General features: G+C 41.8%; 7 protein-coding genes across 8 annotated transcripts; 4 read left to right on the forward strand and 3 right to left on the reverse strand.

Annotated features, from left to right (window-relative positions):
• Positions 1-1562: 1562 nt before the first annotated feature.
• On the reverse strand, positions 1563-3734 carry nesd (nessun dorma). The gene is made up of 3 exons (XM_017069160.4): positions 3501-3734; positions 1927-3427; positions 1563-1817 (listed from the first exon to the last, which is right to left on the reverse strand). Exons 1-3 carry the CDS (start codon positions 3643-3645, stop codon positions 1655-1657), a joined length of 1809 nt encoding a protein of 602 aa, XP_016924649.3. The 5' UTR covers positions 3646-3734; the 3' UTR covers positions 1563-1654.
• A 276-nt stretch (positions 3735-4010) lies between these two features.
• On the forward strand, positions 4011-4803 carry Taf13 (TATA-box binding protein associated factor 13). The gene is made up of 3 exons (XM_017067524.4): positions 4011-4167; positions 4230-4572; positions 4643-4803. The coding sequence occupies exons 1-3, from the start codon at positions 4123-4125 to the stop codon at positions 4663-4665; spliced, it is 411 nt and encodes a 136-aa protein (XP_016923013.2). The 5' UTR covers positions 4011-4122; the 3' UTR covers positions 4666-4803.
• On the reverse strand, positions 4736-6279 carry Pyroxd1 (pyridine nucleotide-disulfide oxidoreductase domain 1). Its single transcript, XM_017067512.4, has one exon. It carries the CDS (start codon positions 6194-6196, stop codon positions 4778-4780), a length of 1419 nt encoding a protein of 472 aa, XP_016923001.3. The 5' UTR covers positions 6197-6279; the 3' UTR covers positions 4736-4777.
• A 409-nt stretch (positions 6280-6688) lies between these two features.
• Positions 6689-7938, forward strand: LOC108019348 (PI-PLC X domain-containing protein 2). 2 transcript variants are annotated; one of them, XM_017087171.4, is made up of 2 exons: positions 6689-6872; positions 6931-7938. In XM_017087171.4, exons 1-2 carry the CDS (start codon positions 6797-6799, stop codon positions 7809-7811), a joined length of 957 nt encoding a protein of 318 aa, XP_016942660.3. In that variant the 5' UTR covers positions 6689-6796; the 3' UTR covers positions 7812-7938. The 2 variants fall into 2 exon arrangements, with proteins under 2 accessions (XP_016942660.3, XP_016942668.3); XM_017087179.4 differs by having other exon boundaries at positions 6722-6872; positions 6926-7938.
• A 221-nt stretch (positions 7939-8159) lies between these two features.
• Positions 8160-23164, reverse strand: neb (kinesin family member nebbish). The gene is made up of 2 exons (XM_017087161.4): positions 21610-23164; positions 8160-10215 (listed from the first exon to the last, which is right to left on the reverse strand). Exons 1-2 carry the CDS (start codon positions 23053-23055, stop codon positions 8293-8295), a joined length of 3369 nt encoding a protein of 1122 aa, XP_016942650.3. The 5' UTR covers positions 23056-23164; the 3' UTR covers positions 8160-8292.
• Positions 13254-19496, forward strand: LOC139352167 (uncharacterized). Its single transcript, XM_070995713.1, has 3 exons — positions 13254-13743; positions 15253-17811; positions 19301-19496. Exons 1-2 carry the CDS (start codon positions 13587-13589, stop codon positions 15477-15479), a joined length of 384 nt encoding a protein of 127 aa, XP_070851814.1. The 5' UTR covers positions 13254-13586; the 3' UTR covers positions 15480-17811; positions 19301-19496.
• On the forward strand, positions 17949-19496 carry LOC108019364 (fledgling of Klp38B). The gene is made up of 2 exons (XM_017087197.4): positions 17949-18613; positions 19301-19496. The coding sequence occupies exons 1-2, from the start codon at positions 18559-18561 to the stop codon at positions 19453-19455; spliced, it is 210 nt and encodes a 69-aa protein (XP_016942686.2). The 5' UTR covers positions 17949-18558; the 3' UTR covers positions 19456-19496.
• Positions 23165-23322: the final 158 nt, after the last annotated feature.

Consider the following 23322-nt stretch of genomic DNA (forward strand, 5'->3'; position numbering starts at 1 on the left):
AATGGAAAGTATTATAAGGACGGAAAAAAACCAGAAGGAAAAGATTATGGGATTTTTTGGGGTTCTTGGAATAAAGACTACGACTTTAACATCTCGCTTACCCATGTTGAAATGATGATAATACCTCAATGCTTAGCATTGGAAACGGTTCCTATGATAATGAAAAAATTGAAGCGTAACTAACTTCTAAAATGTGCGTTAAATTTGTTCTAAGCGAACGGACAATATTCTAAGCAAATGTCCATATAAAACACACAATAATACAATTCCTGAAATAAATACAAATGGGCACTACATACATAAAAAGAGTTTTTAATTTGGAAAACCATCAAAACTATGAAATGATGACTAGGCCTGAATGTTTGCATACACTTTTAAACTAAATTATACGCTTCTATACACAGAGAACACCAGGCGGAACTTAGTAATATGCATAACTAAACAAAATAGCCGTTAAATCCTATAGCTCAGTTCATTCTTAAGTTGAATGTGAAAGAAATCACTTTATTAGAGCCGGGAAATGAAATCCTGTATTTTTGTGATGACTGTAACGTATTTACTTTTCGTTGCAGACGGTCTGAAACGATCAGGCGGTCTGAAACGGTCAGACGGTCGGAAAAGGGAAAAACTAGTTACCAACAATGTGGTTCCTTGCAGTACCCTGCAAAAGAAAATGCCTACTTTAGTGTCCACGAACAAGGCCTTGCAGAGCAAGCTTTTGAAGTGCAAAAGAAAAGTCTGGTGTCCTCGCGAAGGTCCAGATGACATTTATAATATCACGATTGGCCGAATGAATACATTGAAAGAGATAAAAGCTACTTGTAAATCGTGTGGTTGGATGGTAATTCAGAGGCGTCTTGACGGTTTTGTAGATTTCAACAAAAGCTGGACGGAGTACAAAGACGGATTTGGCCTTATTAGAGCTGAATATTTTATCGGGCTCGAAAATTTACATATTATTACGAATGCAAAACAATATGAACTTTTCATTACGCTTCGACGTGAAAATGACGTTGGTGGCTACGCTAGATATGATAATTTTAAAATTGGAAGTGAAAAGGAGGAATTTGAGCTAAAAACTTTAGGAAAGTATTCTGGCACAGCGGGGGACTCCCTGAGATCGCATGAGAAAATGAAGTTTACCACATTTGACAGAGATAATGACCTTTCTAGCAGTAACTGCGGAATCCCTTATTACAGTGGTTGGTGGTTTCACAATTGTTCCACAGGGTATGGATATAAATAAAACTGGTCATCTACAATTTATAATTTTTAACATTTAAAATTACGGTAACCTCAATGCAAAATGGTATAAAAACGGAATAAAAAACGGAGAAGGTTTTGGAATTGGTTGGGATTCTTTGACAGGTGGATCAGTTTCTAAAACACTTACCTTTGTTGAAATGATAATTAAACCAAAATCGTGCAAATTGGATGTTAAATAATAATACAAAAATAAATAAAAGAGGGTATAAGAAAAAATTCATTGAACAAAGGTTTCGAAAAATTGTAGCTTTACCATTCACTTAGAGTTTCCACCGTATTTCATTAGTGACCATATGTTTTTCGGTTACCGCTAACTTTAAATTTATTAATCAAGTATTTGCTTATTAAAGGGTAAACTGATTTAACTGTTAACGTGCATGTAATACCCCTAGGCCATTTGAATGTTCTCCTTATTTTCACCCCCGATTTCCTCTTGCAGGAGTCGTTGATACGAGCGCTGGGCCAGAAGATGGTCGTCCTCTTTGAAAATGCGGATATTTCTCGTGCAATTTTTAAAAGTGCAGTTACCCAGCAAGTTGTCCTCGTTGTAGCTGGAATAAAAAGGCTTAACTTAATAAATTGTCTTACTATAGGTAACAAAAATCGTTCTTGCTTTGATGAAGGTAAACATTTACAACTGTCAATGATTTAAATACTTACCGCTGCAGTTCGCTGAACTTGTTTAATATCACGGTCTTTTCTGTACTTTCCTCCCCCATGGTTAGGCCATCGGCCATGATTCCGAGAGTGCAGCTGTCGAAGCTGCACTTGCTTCCCTGCAGATTTACCGAAGCGGTCTTATCCAGCAACTCCAGTCCTGTTTTGCAGTTTTTGAATTGCACGCCTCCTAACTCGACGCAAGATCTCGGTCGCATTGAAATGCCCACAGAAAAGTTCTCAATTATGCAACTTTTGAGCTCTACACTGGCGCCAGGCATACAGACGATTCCCTCCTGAGTGCTGGAGCTGCCATCGCCCAAAAGGCGACAACCTCGCATCGTCAAGGTGCCATTGCGCAGTAGAATGCCCCGGCGGACGTGGCGGCAATCCAAGACAAGTTGTGACAGCGTATAATCACCATCAATGACCAGCAGAGTGCTATCCTCATCGCTGGAACACACCACCGGCAGCTGGGAAAGATCTGCAGTCGGAGTTAGTATAGCTTCCGGTTGGACCAGGCCACTCATGCTGCCGCTGTCGTTGAGATGTTCCAAAAACTTGATGGTGTGCTCACCGGGAGAAAGTAGTATATGATCATTGCTCTGGCAGATGCCTAAAACATCTTGCAGCGTATTTGACAACTGCACCTGCGCTTCTGGCTTGACCTGCATTTGGGCCAGCTTCAGCAGATCCAGCTGCTGCTGCAGTTTTCCTGGCACCGTGACCACATGGCTAATGGGATTCCGTTCAGCCAAGAGATCGTCCATTTGTCTGGTTCTTCCTGATGAGCTGCGAATCCTCTTCAAGCTGTTCGACTGCAACTCACTGTAGGCCCGCCTCATTTCAGGATTTTCCAGAACCTCGAACTCGCTCCTAATGATGGCCATGCGAAGGTGCAGGCACATTAGGTCCGTTACCGGCAGACTGGACACATTAAGGCTGCCATTGGCATTGCCTGTTTTCGATTGTTTTCTGGCCGGCTCCGCTCCATTGTCATTAAGTTCCACGGCCTCGTCGTCGCTCTCGGCATCGCTGAGATCGAGTTCTAGGAAGTCCAAGCGCTGCTGGATGTAACTGGCTTCGGTGAGCAGGGTGCGCATGTGCAGCGCCAGTGGACGGGGTAGCCGATTCTTGCTGAGATCACAGACCAACTGGATGCGAGCCTGTAGATGCTGCTGCACCCAATCGCGATCATCGTCGTAATCCTTGTCCCAGGGCATCCAAACGTGCGTATAGAAAAACCTCAACCGATCAATGCACTCCGCCGTGGTATCCACATTCAGGGCCGAGTTCTCCTGCTGCACCGTGGGCCACAGCTCCACCAGGGACACCTCGTTGCTCTCCGGCAGGTGGACATCGTTGTCCTGGACGGCGGTGACCACAAAGACAGCCTTTAGCTCATCGAAGATCACCTGCTCCACGTAGCCGTACACAATGGTGGGATAGCGAAGTTTAAGATCCTCGCAAATAACGCGCGGTATTTTCCAAATCGCCTGCCAACCTGTATGTGTACGTTTGATGTATGTGGTATGGGCTAGTCTTTGTTGAATTTTGCACTAGTGTGGGTGGCTTACCTGCAGGCTCGATCTTCAGTTCTACGTAGGATTTCCACTCGGATCGAACCTGAGAGGCGGGCATTACGGCCCCCTCCCAGGAAAGCACCGCCTCCGCTTCCTTCAGGCGCTCTAAATACGATTTCTCGAAGGTAAACACTTCCATTTTGCGCCTGTTTAGTTATTTGCAATGTATACGTTTGGAAAGATTTTTGAAATGCGTGTGCAGGCTGTGGCTTCGATAACGATTATTCGGGAGGAGTTATCGCACAGAGCAACCATGCGATAAAGTAGCTTAGCTATTTTCTCGACCAATCTGGCTTTTATTTCTGTTCTATTCAATTTCTTATCTAGCCGTTTCGTTTTTAACGGACCATATTTAAAATACAATTTAATGATTTTTTTTGTAACAATCAAATCAAATAACTATAAAGAAATATAAGTAAAAGCAATTTTGGTTAGCCATATAAAATGCGGTGGTTTCAGAAAGTTTTTGCCATTTTGCTTAGTTTTCCATTTAGCTACTTTTCCCAACGAAATCTGTCAGCACTGCTGAAAGTATCGATGCCAACAGATGTTCAAAATACTCATTCAGTGCGGTGTTTTTCATGTAAACACAACAATTAACAAAAACTAAAGAAAAATGGCATCAAACAGCATGCCAGAAGAAAATTTTGAAGGCGGGGATGTAAGAATATATTGGGACATATAGTTTCAAGACACCTAATGATGGTTCTTTAACTTTTCCAGTTCAACTTTGATGACGATGCGGAGGATGACCAATTTGTGGCCACTAATTCGGGACGAAAGCGTCTTTTTAGCAAGGAGTTGCGCTGCATGATGTTCGGCTTTGGCGACGACAAGAATCCGTACACGGAAACCGTGGATCTGCTGGAAGATTTGGTCATCGAATATATAGCCGAGACCACCCACCGGGCAATGGAAATCGGTCGGACGGGTCGCGTTCAGGTGGAGGACATTATCTTCCTGGTGCGCAAGGATCCTCGAAAATACGCCAGAGTTAAGGACCTCCTGACCATGAACGAGGAGCTCAAAAAGGCGCGCAAGGCCTTCGATGAGATCAAGTATGTGGGTAAGTATTCTTAATGTGCGAGTTAGGATCGACAAAGGTATAAACTCACATTTAAACACATAATTCACAGGCACCGAGGGCAAGCTCAAATGACAGAGGTCCAAAAAAGCCCCAACAAATCCAGGAACAAGCCAATCCTAGCAGTAAGCTTCCAGCGTACGAATTATTCTAAATGGTTTTAATACTTAAGCTAGCCCATAATAAACTAATCAAAATAGTCTTCAATGTCAATATCGGGATTAAGTATATCATCGCCATAGGGCTCCAGATCGATGCCGTTTAGGATGAGGTTTTCGCAGGTCTCGGCCAAATCGGTGTCGCCGATGAGGATAGCACCGCGCAGTCTACCCTTTTGCAGGACAAACTTGATGTACTCTTTGTTGCGAGTGCAGCGCACTAGGATTTCATAGTCCTGGCCCAAGTCCTGGCCATTAAATCGCCCCAGCAGGACGACTGGGTAGCCAAAGAGCTTGGTTACATGGCCAAAGAGCTCGAAGCAGAAGTCCTGGTACACGGTTTCACCCTCGCTGGCGGCTGCCATACTCCTCCCCGCCATCGAGCCCATTTGTCGGGCCTGCGTCCACAGGCGCATCTGGAACCAGTGCATCGCTGCTGGCCAGTTGGCCGTGCAGACATCACCGGCTGCATAAACATCCTCCAGATTTGTACGCATCATTTCATCCACGAGAATGCCACCATCCTCAGACAACTTCAGCTTGGAATCGCAGCTGTAAAAGGTGTTCGGCGAAACTCCCGTGGCGGAAACAATGAAGTCACAGGTCAGCTGCTCCTTACTCCCATCCTCGTGTTGCAACTGGACTTCATATCCTGCTTCATCGGGAAGCTCCAGGGTCGAATAAATGCGAGATTTGTAGTAGATCTTCGGAAGGCGTTTATCTGCTCCTCCAGCTGCCCCACTCAATTCGAAGGTGCGATGCCAATCCGGACCCAAAGCAGCACCATGTTTATTAGTCTGTTCCTTGGGAAGCACTTCGCCATATCGCATACGTTTGATAGCCGTTACCGGAGAGGAATCCTGTGCATCCAACTCGCTCCTGGCCAGCTGAAAGAACTCCGCTGCTCCTGGGTCCACAAAGGTGGCCGAGATGTGGGCATCCTTCACCACCCAATGGACATTAACATCCTTCAGCTCGTAGGCCAACTCACTGGCAATGCCGCCATTGCCCAGAATCAGCACATCCTTGGCTGCCGCCAACTTGCGCTGCAAATACAGCACAGAATCCGTGTCCCGAATGCCAAAGGCGCAGGGATCGAGTACCTGGCCGCAGAATAATTTGGGTACTCCACCAGTGCAGAGGCACAGATAGCGATACTTGATCACCACACCCTTTATGGTGCGAATCCAGTGCTCTTTGCTGTTGATGTGATCCAATTGGTCCACTAGAGTCTCGATGATGGCTCCCATTTCGGAGACATCTCGTTCCCGGACATCGAACTTGTGCAGATAGCGAGCCACCGGCACCAAGTTGGTGACACTCTTAACGATGCTGGATTCCGTGAGCAGGAGAATGGAGGCAGTGGGTCGGCAGATGGCCAAGGACTCGGCGCAGCTAACGCCAGCGATGCCGCCACCGATCACCAGGAACTCGCACTCGCGCGACATCCTCTGGGAAAAATAATAATAAACCAAAATCACGAAATACTGAAGGTGATTCACTAACGGCCAACTGAACAGCTGATTTCAAGGCAGCACAGTGGGACCTGTTGAAGTCTGGTTCCAGAAAACAAAACTAGGTTGGGAGATTACAAAATTTGTTGACCCACAAATTACATTTTTATAATAAGTGTATATTTTACTTAACAAGAAAATATGTATATTAAAGAACATTGAAAAGAATGAAATATAATTTTAAAACAATATGGTTACTCGAACCTGTTCGTAAAAACTTAATATGTCAAACTTTCACCTAGGGAAGTAAATTGTTTTAAAGTTATAATGAAAAAACTTCAACTTTAACTTAATAGTGGTTTTGGCTACAGAAAATCTACTGCAGTTTATATTTATTTTAAATTTTTGGCGGGTTAAAATCAGCTGTTTTTGTTTACTAGGTATTTAACAAATGCTAGAAAGTAATGCAGCCCTAAAAAAAATACTACGCAATATAAACCCCCCATTTGGTAGCCACCGGATTATTTATGGACCGTAGTATCAAATCAACTTTAACGGTATTCGGCTTTATTATCAGAAAAGCAAAGGAGCACTATGACCAAGGAGCACTGGATGCGAGATCTGCCAAGTGAATTGCGCGACCTGTCCATCATCAATCTAGCCATTCCAGGTATGGATGAGATCACCCCATTAATGGAATTAATTAAGGCGTCTCCATTCTAGTATAGGTTCCCACAATTCAATGACATATGGCATAAATAGCAAGTCCAAATTATCGCCTGACGCGGAAAAGGCCATTCGGCGATGGCATCGCTTCTTTCCCTGCTTCGTGCGCCGTTGGAGCAAAACCCAGAGCTCCGGGACATTGGAACAACTGCAGTTGGGTGTGCGCTACTTTGATCTGAGGATAGCCCAGAGGGATGATAAGTTCTACTACTGTCATGGCCTCTTTGCAATGGAGATTTTCGAGCCACTATTGGAGATTCGGCAGTTTGTGGACTCCCATCCCGAGGAGTTGGTCATTCTCGACCTGCAGCACTTCTACGCCCTGACAGTGGCTCATCACCAGCAGCTGCACAAGGATCTAATACAGTTCTTCGGCCATCGGCTGTACTCCACCGTCGATGGTTCCCTCAAGGATTGTACTCTGAATCGATGTGCGGAGATGCAACGCAGCTTGGTGATCATCTATAGGCGGTGTCCTATTCCCTTGCCATTAAGGTTCTGGCCCAGCTATACTTGGCCCACACCATGGCCTAATAAAGCGAGTGTCAAGAAGCTGCGGTCGTTTCTGGAAGACTCCCTACTGTCGCGACAGCCCCAGCAAGGGTATGTCTCCCAGTGCCTCATCACGCCCACAGGCCGCTACATTGCTTTCCGGCTCTTCTTCACCCTGAAAAGTACAGCCAAGCGGGTGGACAAGAAGTTGCAGCCATGGATTCAGGAGCAGATTCCGGGTCCCTTTGAGCCAAAAGATGATCCTACAGTGAATGTCTTCCTTGCCGATTTCGTCAACCTCAAGGACGGGCAGTTCTGCAATTGGGTAGTGGAGCTAAACACAAAGATACAAGAGAAAGTGGCCGAGGATCAGGAACTCGATTCCTCATGAAAGATGTTCTGCTACCTTGTGCAGGATATGCATTGGAAGTCAAATTGTTGATATAGGGTTGTGGCTCTTTTTATATTTTTATACACCAATATTTAGATTCTATTACAACGTAAAGTATTCATATTTAGATCGAAAAATGTTTCATTTGGTAAACCCGTGATTGACGTATAAACCCAGTGATATTCAATTTAGTAATTCTATGTGCAAACAATTTTTAAAATGAGCCCCTGATAGGTCCATATGAATAAGATGTTAAAATATTTTTTAAAGCTCGACCATGTTATTGCTAAAACAGTCGCTCAAACTTTCGTGTTAATAACGTTGATGTAAATAATGGCACAAGACAGCTTTTCTCGTTGGTGCTATCAATATTTTATTTTTAAAAACCAATATACAAAATATATATATATTTAAAAACATAAAAACAAACGCAAAGCACATTGCAGCATAAAATCTAGTCCAAGGTGCGAACTAATCGTCGTCAATCGATAAGAAATCGCACAGCCTTCTGTGTTTTTGTCGGCGAGGTGGCACTTGCAGTGGCCTCCGCTCGGGTCAGGGAAGTGTGCATCCCATTGAGCACGGTGTCCATTCGGGCCAGAGCCTCTTGTAGGCTGACGGCCAGGACACCGTTGTCCTGCTGGTTTTCCCGCTCGAGGAGGGCATTCTCGCAAAGCCGCCGCAGTCGTTGGGAGGATCGTTGCATCGTCAGCAGCTCCTGTTGGACGAGCGTGGTGAAACTACTCTGGTTACCTGGCGTCTCCTCGGGATCGTAGGTCAGCAGGCGTTTGGTGTACTGCATCAGTTGGCTGCCAGGTGAAGGAGTGGAAGTCTGTCGGGGTGTATTGCTGCTGCTGGACACATTGAGCAGTCTTTTCAGCGGTTTGTTCAAAAGCACATCCTTCATGGCACTAAGATTCAGGGCGATGCGACTAGAATTGTGGGTATCGCTTAAGGTCTCATTAAGATCTGCATCTAGTGGCTCCCAGTCAACCTCAACACTCTGGAAAATGGTTCTTGCATTCAGTTTCTCCTGCTGCTCCGCACTGTCCCTGACCAAATCTAGCCAAACACCCAACCTGGCAGTGGGCCATTCTGCTTTAAGGCCACGCTGCTTGTCTAAAATCAGGATTACAGTGCGCAGCAGTCCAAACTCATCGGGCGTCTGTGTTTGCCGGAACTCCAATGGCAGATCCAACTGGCGACACCTTTGTGTGGCCTCCTTGACCATCAACTGGGTCTTGTGCAGACTCTCCTCCGAGGGATTCAGCATGATGCGTTGGATATCCTCTAGAATAGTGGATTTCTGAGCTGGGGTTGATACTCCGTCCTCCTGCCTCAGGGGAGTGTGTTCCTGTTGTTGGGCCAGCGCTAATGCTTGGCGCTCTGTCTCTAGCATCTCGCTGTTGCACTTGTACTTGAACTGCTCCAGTTCGAGGCACTGCAGCCGCTCCTCAAAGTCCCGGGCATGCTGAGCCCGCTCCTGCTCGATTCGCGTGAGAGCAGCTCGCTTTTCCGCCTCCAGCTCGGAGCGGAGCTGTTGCTCCTGCTTCTGCAGGATCTCCTGATGGGCCAGTTGGAAATCCACCGGACGGTCCGTCTTTCCTCTTTGCGAGCAGAAGGGATTGGAGATGCGAAAATAGTGGGAGCCACCGATAACCAGGCGGTCACCATGGAATAGCTGCCGACGATCCTGCAGGAGTTCTCCGTTCACATATGTTTCAAAGTCCTCGCTGCCGGGAATGACATACAACTTGCCACCACGTTCGTGTTCGATGCTACAGTGCTGCAAAGCCACCAGTGGACCATCTAGTACAATATCCGGCTGAGAGTTTGCATTCGCTCCTGGCAGACGACCACGTCCAATGCGCACTAGTCCTTGCGGCAGCAGGTAGAACAAGGTGCCACTCAGTATGGGATCAGCGGCGAGATTGACCAGACAGGCCTGCTTTTGCTCGGCGGTTAGTTCCAGGGCCAATCCCCGGCGTTTCAGGACACGCAGCTCCGATTTTCGCTGATCCTCCGCCTCCTTAAGCTTCTCCATCCAAGACTTTTGCGCTCGACTCAACTCCCTTTCCCGTTCAGCCAACTGTTGACGCAGTGCCTCCACTTCTGTCTCATCCACCGAGGTTTCAATAATGATCTTACGTGGCACTGGATTGTTATTGTTGCCGGATAAACGCCTCTGGCGTTCATACTCATTCCTCAGGGACTTCAGGCGATCCACTTCGGCGCGCAGATCCCGGATGATCTTGTCGTGGGGCGATTCGTTCACCTTCACCCGGTTGACGATGGATCGAGCCTTGCAGGCGTACCGCAAAGTGGCCAGAGTCTCATCCGCATGAATGCTAGCCGGTGATATGGTGGCCAACATGACGGTCTTTGAGTTCCCGCCGAGGTTTTCCTGGAAAGAGGAGACGACAAAAGTTATATTCAGAACTTTGGGATGCATCTTGAGATTGGATGAGTAATTGTATTGTTTTGGTGTTAATCTCTGGGGTAAATCCAGTTATTTATTGGCAGGGTCAATATGGCAAATGGGGATAAACCTCAGCTTTGACTTTCTCACTTTTTGCTTATTCAGTGTTATTCAAGGCGGTAAATATTTTTTAACACCTACTTGGAACAGATAAAAACATATAGATTCATCACTAATTTAAGTAAATACAATAAGTAGTACAAAATGCATTTCAGTATTCAAAAACCCATCCATAAAATTGGATGAGTTATGCATGCAAGTGCAAGTTAATTACTATCTGATGCACTTTGTTTTTCAATTCTTTTACAATATGACATTTTAATTTTATTGGATTACTGACAGTTCGGAAAACAACTTATTTGTATGCATAATCTTAATGATTTCTTAAAGGGGACTGTAACTGAAAATGGTCCATTTCATTTCGATGCGATAGGCATTGTTTAATACGAAATATGGTGTGACTAAAATATTGATACTTTATAAATACATATATTTTCGAATTGTATTATATGAGTAATTAAAGAGCTTTATAACACTCCCCTTTCGAGTGTCATAATCATATTGATATGAAAACCTTCTGAAAAGCGATATACCCCTTTATATGAGGGGTACGATGATTAACAATCGATAAACATTGGGCCCATGGGGACTGTAAAGTACTCAAAAGCACTCGCAACAGATGCGTGAAAATCTCAAGGAATGGAAAATAGACAATCTAAACCTTCGAGTATGTGTTTTCGATTGTGGACTTGGCGCGATAAGGACGGGCGAAATGATAAGGCAACGCCCAACTGTTTGCGTAAAACTACCGTGACAAAGGCACCGACTGATGATCATCATCATCTTATCAGAAACTGCAGTGCCAAGAAAGAGAAGGAGATAGACGAGTTGTTGTGCAAACAAAATACATTTGCATGCACTTATATACACAGAAAAAATACATGATAAGAATAAATATATATTTATTTGGGACAAAAAGCTACTTTTTTTGTAAAAACTGATCAATTTACTTTTATTACGATTTTTATTAGGCGGCAGGATTTGAACCGGGGCTTAAGTTATCATAAGTTCTTATCAATTTTCACCTTGGTTTTCGATTTCATATAATATTTTTTTCCTGTGTACAGTGTACATATTTATTAAAACACACATACATAGCTCTGTATTAACTATTTAGTACACATACTTGACAGTGTGCGTAAGTGACACTTGTTTGATTAAGCAGGTCAGCACTGTGGGCCAACAAGAAGAGGAACGCGGAAAGGGGCTAAATGGTTATACAAACTGCGCAGCAGCAGCGGCGTAGGCGTGCACAGTGATACCAAATCATATATTTTCCCTAACTATATATGTACGACCTTAAGGGGCCTGTCGTATTCGTCCGATTGTCTGAAACTGGGTCCATTAACCGCAAATCAATTCAATCAATGGAGGGAATCGCGGTTAGTCATTCACGTACCAAAACGTACCGTATACAAAATATTTTTTACTAAATATAGCTCTTGAACGTCCTCCCATCTTTAGAAATCAGTCACGAACTCCCCAACAAATGACCAAAATTCGCGTGCACAAAACTTAAACCGCAAAAAGCCGCTAATAAGCGCGGTACGTTTTATAAAACAAAACAACCAAAACCTTGGTCAGAACCGGCTAAAATGACGTAGACCACATATTAACACTAGGTTTACGCAAATATTCAAAAATGCACGAAAACATTTAACCTCTGGGCTACTGCAGCTTGTGGTTTTACATGTTTTGTGGGATTTTTAAGCCTTCCAAAAGTCACACTTTTAAACTCATGTCCACTTTGACTATGGAAAGTTTATCGATCAGACCCTCAATTTTAGCACTCAAAAATTGATAAACTGCTTGGCAACGGAATTTCTTTTGATAAATGAGGCAAAATCGTGGCCTGCAGTCTAGACTGTGATTAGAGAACCTGATAAAGATATATCCAGTCAATCCTCTGGATGATCAGCCAGCAAATACATCCGTCAGATCACTACTGCTTTTCATCATATTTTTTGGTATTAGCAATTTGTCGCTAATGAGAAAATCTTCCAAGCCCCCAGTTAATTAACATTTATTAAAAATTTTCAAACTAACGTTGAATGAATCATTTGGAAAATGGATGCATGTTAAAAAAGAGTGATATAGAGAAATGGGTCCCACTGTGCCTCATGTGAGAGCTGTAACCACTGTGGGAGCACTCGAGGGGCGGGTTCGGGTGGAAGGTGAAGCTTCAACAAAAGCACGAGACGCGAAAACACAACAAAAAACAATGCCATACATACGTGTTTATAAACAGGCACATACCACCTTACAATCGCGGGAACAACAATATCAGCACAACACTTGAAAGATTAGATTTCTTCTGATATAAGCTAAATGAATCAGAAAAAGTTTGCCATGAAAATACTAATTTTATTGGTATTTATTGTTAAACTCAAATTAGTGAAGATTCAAGTTAGAGTCCTGCATAAGTAACCGGACTTTTTTTCAAGCCTAAAACCCAACTGACCCACCTGAAACCCATTTGACCTGGTTCCTTTGGGTTTGTACCAAAACAAAAAAGTCAAGTAGGCGGTTTTTAAGCCATTTTAATTAGAACCGTAGTACCTTACCAACCATTCCAAGCTGAAGGGTTGTTTACTTGAAGGTAACTGAAGAATTCGCGGTTTTGTAGAATTCAAGTCTTTACATCTCCGCTGCCTTCTTAACATTGCCCACAATGTTTCGACTTCTTAATCTGAAGAAGTCGCGGTCAATCATTATATTTAATATCTATAATCGTTGCAACCATACGCGCATAAGATTCTCAGAGAATGTCCTATTATTTCTCCCCGGACTGTACGCACACATCCACACGTAGACCCAGCAGCAGTAAATATAGGGGAGACCCGAAGTCGGCAGCAAAACAAGCCGAGGCACGATGGCTACAAAAATGCAGTAACTCTAGTGTTCGGCTTTCAGTTTCCTGAGAGACTTCCACCAGAGTACATCGAAATTCGGTGAAATTTTACTAAGAAAGAAAGAAAAACCACTGCATTGAGATACCTTGACTTGGTATATTCCACGCAAATGTGCATAAAAATACGCGTTATTTGAAAGACAAAACAAAGTGATTCAAACAGAGGGTTCATTGGACGCTTGAGAAAACCGAGAGACAAAGTGAAACGACCTCGCACAACGCGCGCAAACAGAGAGCAAAAAAAAAAAAAACACACCCACATCCCATCCCACTACTGATTGCTGCAACGCTCCATAAAAAGAAAAATATAAAAAGCTATACAGACATGGATGTTTGGGGATTCTGCGTTAGCGATTCCACGATGGCATATGGCGGGGCCATGCGCAGCGGATACTACCGGGATTACGAGCAGTTTCCCTACGGAACCCTGGAGTCCACAAATTCCCCCCATGCGGTCAAGGATTGCTACAGTCGAGTGCAAGGTAATTTAAAGAGAACAGGGTCCCAAAAATGCGATAACCTATAGCTTTCCAAATGCACTGGGGGAAAAGTAGAGATAAAAGCAGAGCAAGTTCGTTGGTTGTATTTGTGAATTGCGTGTGTTGTTTGTTGTTTTTGCAAGAATTTATAAATAGCCAGCCTGATTTCTTGGCCCCATGTGTACATACATACATACATATGTATTTATGTGTGTGGCGGAACACGCCTTTATTTTTTGCGCACAAACACAGGGTGTCTAAAGTTTCTTGGCGCAACTCGCAACCCCCCTTACAATCTGTTTATATCGGCTTAAATCCACGTGCTGTAAGATATTGGCGCTTTATTGCATATAGCAGCTAAAATTCCACAAGGTTCAGTTGGAAATTTCCGGCATTTCAAAGTTAAAGCGTATTTAAAATAGGTATATAAAAGAGTATATCGTAACTGGTGAACAATCATAAAAGGCAACAAAAGACGTACATTGTGTGGCTATTTAAGAGGTGATTAAACTCCGCCTTATCGAGTTGAGTCCATTAAGAGATACTCTGCGTTCGATTGTTTTACGATAATGAACTAGACACACGTCAAAAGCTTGACTGTACTTCCAGAATCGGCTCACAAAAGTTGAGCAGGTGGTCGAACAATGGATTCTTTTTTGGGGAAGACAAATAAAGCAGGGCTTCATTGTGTTTGTGTGCCAAAATTAAAGCGTAATAACAAAACTGAGGTGTGCGAAAGGTAAACTTTTGTTCTTCCGTGTAGTATAAATATGCCCACTGCATTATCAGGTGCACTGAAACAAAAAATATCATTTATGTATGTACAAGAACAAAAATAATTCCTTTTGAAAGGTCAAAAATTTTATCATTTTGAGACTTACATTAAATATATAGTTTTCATATTACCAAGTATGCCTTTCATTTTGTGGCTTATAATAAATCTACTTTTAAATGAAGTGCATTTAGAAAATAACTCATTTTTTTTCGTTGTATACATTTATAGATTATGCAAGGTCGCTTATCAGCGCCTATGAATAGATTCTTTCCACATGGATCGGCTGGGCTTTAATCAATAATAACCGTTTAGCATTTAACATGGCCAATTGAGCAATCAAAGCAATAGTTTAATCAACAAAGGCAGGTCATCTAAGCATTCAGGAAGTCAAGAGCAACACAATTAAATTAATAAAAAATAATTACAAAAAACTATAGAATTTTAAAAATTAACATTATTATTAGATCACAGCTGCTTGTGTCACAGGGTCACATATCAAATAACGGGAAACACACGGGTAGGGGATCATACAGAGTGGCGACGTGACGTCGTGAACGCATGCCGAGCGACATCACGTAGCCAAATCAGCTGTTTGGCGGCCCAGAAGGGCGTTCAAGTGGGCACGCACGTAGGCCAAAAAACAGAGGAAGCAAAAAACACAGACGAGGCCAATCAAACAGCAAACAGTACCACCGACCTTCACTAACCGGTGACCTATCCCATCCTCTCGATTACAGAAAAATGCAAGCAGATAAAGTCCGAGAAGCAGATGCGCAAGGACTGTCCGTTCTGCAAGGAGCACAAGAAGCGGCCGCTCATCAACTACATGCGCAAGCGGGAGCAGCGGAAGCACCATGACAGCATCTGCGAGGACGAGGAGGACATGCACGAACATGAGCTGGAGCACGCCCACAATCACAGCCAATCCACCGTCCTTGCCGTCCAACAAAGCTGCAAGGTGTGAGAGGGAGCGGGACGACTCTACTGCAGACGATTCCCCACAGACAGTCGCGAAATGCCATATATTCAAATGTGACCAGAAGAAAGGAAAAACCTGAAAGAGTAACAACAACAAAAACAAAGGAAACCCAGAGGAGAAAAGAGAAAAAAGCTGTTAAAGACGAAGATTGTGCGACAAAGAGGGAGCGAGACAGCATCGGCAGCTACAAAAATCGAAGGCAACTGTACCCTTTTTTTTTAGTGGTTGCCCCAGCATTTCCGCATCGCGAATACACTACCATTTACAAGAAGCCAGAACTTGAACTTGATACCAATTTACAATTCCCTTTACCGATTAGCTACCATTTCGTTTTTACACTAACTTCGCAGTTATCTACAACTATAAAGAGTAATTTGTTTACCCAAACGATGAGAAAATCAAATAACGAGAACCTGCCCCGCTTGACCAACGCATTTTTTTGACCTTAGACAAGCTTACAAAAAAAAGATATATGTATACAAACACATAACAAGGGAAGCAAAAATAGCAGAAAAACTAAATTTTCTATTTTGCGTACGAGACTGAGTATATTGCAGTAGAAAATTTAAAAGCAAGTTTATTTTTTTTCTATTTTGGACCCTTTTGGATTAGTTACAGGTATACCATTTAAACAAGAAGTTATGAAACATTAAGGAAAACAAAAATGCTTTATTGCGGTTGATAATTATTATTTTTTCGATATATGTGTAGCTATGTATACTTTGGACCCCCGATTTTTATTGTATCCTTGTCTATATTAGACATTCCCCTATATTTATTGTACTACCAACTGAGCATTGCACAGTCCGAGCAAGTGTCAAAATTAATCGTAATATTGCTATATATGTACAAGTTAAAAGTGTTTCAAAAGTTTATGCCAAGTTAAATTTTGTTAACACAACTTATAATTATAAAAAACAGAAAATATTATTAGGTTATGTGGTGTTCAGGCTCAACTGTGCAAATAGCAAGACGGAAATATTATAAAAAAGATTTAAAATTTGCATTAGTTATTTAAGTAATTGATCAAAAGATGTATTGATTTGTGAAAAAATTTGCTTGCAGGTTCCAAGAAAATTTTCAATTTATACAATGTTATATATCGTATATATTATATATTAATGTTTAATTTAAATTATAAAAAATCAATAAAACTACAAATGAAAAAAAATTGTTTTCAAATTGTTCTTTTCTTTTAACAGATTGAAAAATGTGGATTGTTTAAGGAAAGTCACTATGATTTTTATCAGGAAAACTGCTTTGAACTAGCTAAAAGTGAAAGACACCTGTTCCCAGTACATTGTGGTGGGTCAGTTAAGACCACAGACTAAAACTGGTTCACATTTCCCCAAAAAATTCCTTTATTTTGTATGCAAATCTTTACGGAAATCTTTCCGTCTCGCACCAGTTTACTAATTGAAGTTAATCCGTCTATTGTAGACTAATCTCAAAATATTCCCCAAGTTGAATAAAAGAGAAATACAAAATTAAGTAAATACTTGATGGCTAAGGTCAGTTTCTAAACGATTACCCTGGGAACTTGGTCTGACCCAGAAAAAATCACCTCGAACCCGAATATACCGGCCTGGAACTTGACCGTGTAAAGAGGATATAGTTGATTTCCTAGATCTTTCATTCCAACAATCAAAGTTTGTCCAAACACAACCTTAGTTAAATTAGTTCCCACTCAGCAAAATTGAATTGAATTAGAGCAATAAACATCTGACACGCTTGGATGAGATCAGCCTGTGCCTTAATGAAAATAAACTGCTCTTTCTCCTGGATTCCCGACGGGGTGATCAAATTGTGAATTGCCCCACACGCTATATTTACATATATGAACGAGTGTGCATCGGCATTTGCAATGGGGTGTACGGGGAAAGCGGGATTTGAGAAAAACAACTCATGGAGGGAAGCCATATATTCAGTTGTGTGTACAATGAATTCGATTCATTTTATATTCAATGTTAACCACTTGGCTCGTGGAGTAGAACTTGCCTGGAGGGTAAAAAAGCTAAGTATACTACTATTCGCTGGCTTAAATTACAATTGTAGTTATGCGGGAAATCTGAACCGAATCATCACCGTGTTAGATTATATAAATAGGTTACACAACTTGTACTAAACTTTCGCTTTCTCATATGTTTTTCTTGACAGTTTTTCCCAATTTATCTAATTTTCTTTTATTACTTTAATAGCACCTGCCTCAAAGAAAAAATCATCAGTTTTGTTTTGAAATATACTTCTACTCGCTGTCTTAAATAACAATTGTAGTTATGCGGGAAAGGTGATCCGAAACCACACGCTGTTTTCTTAGGTAAACTGCAAACGTGTTTAAAATTAAATAGGTTACACAACTTGTTCTAAACTTTCGCTTTCTCATACCTTTTTCTCTAGACAGTTCTCTTCACTTTATGTAAATTATTGTATTATTTAAGAAGCACCTGCCTGCAATGAAAAATCATGAGTTTTCTTAAATTAGCATCTGAAACAAGTGCAACACTTTTCTGACATTATTCATATTGTTACCGCTTAATATGCCTCATTATTTCGATACGGTGAATTAGCATTCATTTGTGAACTACAAACGTGGCTTGTTTAAAAATGTACATTGGCGACAGACCTCCGCCTGTTACTAATTATGAAAATAATATAATGACGTAGTCACTGGTGGCACGCTTTTTGTATTAGACACGATTTGAATGCAATAAATCAAAAATTAAAATAATCAAATCATGTGAACCGTGTAATCACTCCATTTGCATTCAATTCGATGTTTCTGGATTATATCTGGAATCCCACATCCACTCGCTATCTAAACAATGTTTGCGGCTAACCAAAGTGAGTTTGGGTTGATTATAAATTCACTGCGGTTTCTAGGGGCTTTGCACACGAACCAGTTAGTTTGGAATTTATTTAGAAAGCAGGCTTGGCGCTCAATACTTGCAGTTCCAAAGTTCCTCCAGTCATGTGAAGGTCATACACAGTTCAGAATTAATTAATACAAAAAAAAATTAAACGAGAAAAAGTATATATTTCAAAAAACTCTGATTGCATTTTCAAAATGCTGAACCGTCTGTTAAAAAAACTAAAAACTTCCACAGGAGTCAAGTCGCAAGGTGAATTATATTAGGCTTTTGAACCTTTTTTTAACAAATGAAAAATGTACCTATTATCAAAATATAATGATTAATCCAGTTAGCTACAATCACGACCTTTCACAAAACGATTTAACAAAACAAAATAATTTAAATTTAAGTGCCTTATTGTTTGTCCAATTTAATTATACCACGGGCTAGCATTCTAATATCAGGTATACGTTTATAGAGTGAGTACTATTTATTGAATCATACGATAATGAATTGTGCAAGAATTGTTGTTGTCTTTATGGTACCCGGTGTCTGATTATGGCTGTAAACAAAAACGCTTTCTAGTTTTATTTGCACATGTTAAGTAAAAATGTAAATTTCTTTTATAACTTAAAGATCTACGAGGTCTGAAATCTTATTATCTAATTTAAGCATTTAGACTAGAGATAAAAACAATTATAGAACTGGAAACGAGCGGGTTCTTAAATAAGTTTAGTAATGAAAGCTGGATTATATATCTTATAGCCTGTTATCAATAACTTTATTATTATTTACTAGGTATTGTAAATTATCAAACTGTGTCCATAATCACTGATTAATGCGTAATGTTCTGAGTTTGTTTGAGTTACGTTATTAACGTGAACTGCATCTAAACACTTCTATCTATATAAATTATTCATATTGTGTATAAATTGTTATTAAATTGTTATATTGCAGCTCTTAAGGATGGAAAAAAGTTGAGCAAGGGCAATTGCAAATGCGAACCTACGGCATGTAAATGTGGAAAACGGCGACAACGACAGCAACAATTGAAATTGTTGGTGTCACAACTTAGGAGACGCGATAACTTATCAAGTGTTATATTGTTTTAGTACCAGAGTACACCAGGAAAAATAAAAAAGAAAACACTGTCTGCAAAGTATTTTTAAATCGCTGGGGTGGCAAATAGGTGTACATAATACTTGTGTTTATTATGCAAAGATAGGAAAAGTACTTGAAAGATAGTCAGTTCCAGAAATGTTGGACGACAAGAAATGTATAATCACAATCACAGATGGCCTCAAACAAGGTCGCTTGAACTTGCATGTTTCTTTTTTTACTAAAAAAAGATCCTAAGGGCTTACTATTGACTTGTTTACAATATAACCGGGTTCGACGCCATTCTAGAAAATTCTTGTCTTTACCTTTTATGGCAAAGCCCATATATTAAGCTGAAACTTTTGAGGGATTCTCTGGGGCGTACTACAGTAACTAAAATTAAAGTGGCAAGACAATAAATAACACTTAGTGGAACGGGTTTCGGGAAAAAAGACAAGTGTTTGGACTTTGTAGTACATTCAGTCAAGAGGCTTTTACTCTGGCGCCCATTAATTACTCATAGAATATCGAGGAATGGTAATAAATTACGTCGTAAAATGTCAAGTGCACCTTTATTTAGACGCAGATACCTATTTTATATAAAACTGTTTATAATCTATTAACCAACCTTGTAATACATCAATAATACAGATATTACAAAAGTGGTAAGGCTCGTGATTTTTCTTTGAGAGCAGTCGTTAACCAGAAGTACACACATAAGTATGTACGTAGCATGTGATATACTATAGAAGGCATATCTAAATTCAAACAATGAGTTTACATCGTGAGCAAATCGTGGTTTATGTAATGATAATTAATATAGAAAATATTTGAGTTGATTGGTGATTCAGTTCTATAATCTAGTCCCATGACTCTTTTATAACCGTTTAGTGATGATCAATCTTAAAAAGCTCCCAACTATGTAATCTTTGCTAAACAATTTGTTTTGTTACTCAAATTGCACAATTTCTTCAGGTTGTTTATTCTTTCATGTTCTTTCTTAATGTCTCATAACGAAAGATATATGTAAGAATCAACAAAGTGAATAAAGATTCTGCTATCGTTTTTAATAGCTTTCTTAAAATAAATTTCTGAGACGCCTACACGTGCCTTTAAATCAGGTCGTAAATTATATGAGCGAATAAAATAGATAAGCAAAAGTTGAAATTTTTATGATAAGAAACCAAGGCTTTAATCACTCAATTGATTGTGGCGCGGGGAGGTCTTTGATTCAACTTTAAGACCCAGATAAAAAGTTTCAATATAGAAAATGTTAAGGAAACAATAAATAAGAAACCGAGTCTTAGTTTTTATCTAAGAAAAATAAAGCAACGAATGATAGCTAAGTTCAAATGTAGAAATGACAAACATATATTTTATCCTACAAAGGCGTGATAAGCTTAATCTTATCTCCTGCCTTCCCGTTTTTTCATACTTTTCACACAATTTGTGTTTTTTTTATTTGAAGTAATTAGCATAAAACTTAATTGTGTTTAATTGGACGAGCAAACACAAACAAACATCTGTCATAGGACCTGTCCAAAAAAAATGTAGACATCATAAAACGCGAATTCGCGTGTCTGAAAAGACAGGGCGACGACATTCATCAAGAGATCAAATCTCTTTAGACAATGATCATTTAAACAAAGAGTTAGCGGAAACATAACGAGATCGACGGAAAAAAAAATTCGACAGTTTAGATTATGTAAATATTGGACTGTTTGAAACTACTGGGTACTTTCCATACAGGTCAACGTGTCGTATGCATTCCCAGTGCAGTTCTAGGTACTGATTGCTTTCCGGGTAATTACTGATTGTGAGGAGACCTCATTCCGTGGGCCATTGGCTAATCAAAGCGAAAGTGTTGATAACCGTCCCGCTGGAGGTGGCAAAACTACGAAAGTATCGTAGGGCTCTTAAGAACAGCAGAATCTAATAAACTAGCTTTTCCAAGATAACAATTTTTTTTAAATATATTCAAAATACATTTTATATATTAATCCCTGTGTTGCTAAACAGTTGGAAATATTACCCAAGTACCTTTGGATTTAATTAAAAACTTCGACTACAATATTTTCCTAAGAATAAGAAGCAGTTATCATCAGTCAAAAGTAGACCAGTTCCCTGACCCAGTTGATAATAGTTAGAACCGAGTTGGCAACACTTACCCTTAGAAGCCAGGTGAGCACACTTTCGCGATAAGGAACGAAGGTGCTGGGTGTTCCAGATCCCAGGGGTCCATTCCCGGTGGCCTTGCGGGAATCGGCCAAAGCGGCGATGACTTTTCCGAGCGTCAGAAGGCTTTTATTGATGCTGACGCCCTCGCGGATCCTTTCGCCGTTCGAGCCCGAGACACTGATGCGCTCGCTGCCCGCCAGATCCACCAGACTGATCTTGCTACGACGAGTCTGCCGGAGCGAGGATGTTGAGCCCGAGTCCGTATCGGAGGATAAGGCATCATCGCTGCTCAGATCGGTGAGGTTTAGGACGATATTGAAGATGGAATGCGAGCGTGAGCTCTTGTCGTTCATAGCTGTGGAGGCGGTGGCTCGCTGGGAGTTGCCTACGGCCAGCCAGTTGCGGAGTGCCGAGTACGAGTCCACCGAGTGGGCACTCAAATCCACAACATAGGGTCCAAAGATGGGGTGCTCTCTCACCTTCAGAGCCGGTCGCTGTTGTTGCTGGTGGTGCTGCTGCTGAACGGGAGTAGATTCCCCCGATGCAGCGGCCGCATGCTGGACACTCAGCAAATCGTGGATCTTCTCGTTGTAGATTTCAAAGTAGCTGACCTCCACCTCCACCTGCAGTTGCTGCGTCCTCTTCACAGCCTCTATGCGGCGGAACAGCTCATGGCAGAAGCGTGGAATTATGCCCGCCTCGTCGTGTGGTGGCCCACCATCCAGAGCGGCATCGTCCAGCGCCTCAATGCCCATCATGCTGTAGGATTTACCCGAACCCGTCTGCCCGTAAGCAAACAGACAGGCGTTGTAGCCCTCAAAGGCGGTGTCGATCAAAGGACGAGCCGTGCCCTCAAAGACCTTCGCCTGACAGGCGTAGTTCTTCCGCTCGGGATCGCAGGAGTAGTAGACCTGGTCGTAGCTAAAGAAGTGCGTCACACCGGCCGAGGAGTCGGCACTGCTGCCTGCCTGGACAGTCAACTCGTTGCTGTTTCCATGCACCTGGACCACATTGGTGACCTGACCACGTGTGCACTCCAGGGCATTGAGTGGACGCACTCGCACGGCCACTATCATGTTACTCTCCTCAGAGACGCTGAGGCAGGAGTCCATCATGGAGTCCCGATCCTTGGGCCTGCTGCAGCTGGATTTCCCGGTTCCCGGAGTCTTTGTTCTCCCGGGTGTATTGTTGGCATTCCTGTAAAGCGATGAGGGCGTGTAGCAGGCATTTAGGGATGTGGGCTTGGGCTTCGGCTGCGGGGTGGTGTTTCCCCCATTGAAGGCCGTATTTAGCAGTTGATCCCGATGATCCTCTGACCGCGTCATCAGCACTTTCTTGCGCAGCCCGTTAATATCCGACGCCGGCGTCGATTTGTGCGAGCCTCGCGTCTGGAACTGCTGGATGCGCTGGCGCACAGGTGTGCTCTTGTTGCTCATCTTTTATTTGGCTAAGTCCGCCTTTTTGCTAAGTTTTATAAAATAGTTGCAAGAAGTTTCGAATTATTGCGCGGCGTCGTTTGTTGATTTTTTTTCTAGTGACGAACGTCGATCGATAACAAAGCAGGGTTGATTTTAGAGCGGGGTCCGAGATCTGGTCTGGCATCGCCACTAATAGTCAGGGATGGAAAACAATTATTTTTGAAAAGTGCTCTGGTAACGGTCACTTATAAATTATGTTGTGTGCATAAGTGTTTCCTTAAATTA

Source organism: Drosophila suzukii, chromosome 2L (assembly GCF_043229965.1).
Source record: "Drosophila suzukii chromosome 2L, CBGP_Dsuzu_IsoJpt1.0, whole genome shotgun sequence".
In the NCBI taxonomy this organism is placed as follows: Eukaryota; Metazoa; Arthropoda; class Insecta; order Diptera; family Drosophilidae; genus Drosophila; species Drosophila suzukii.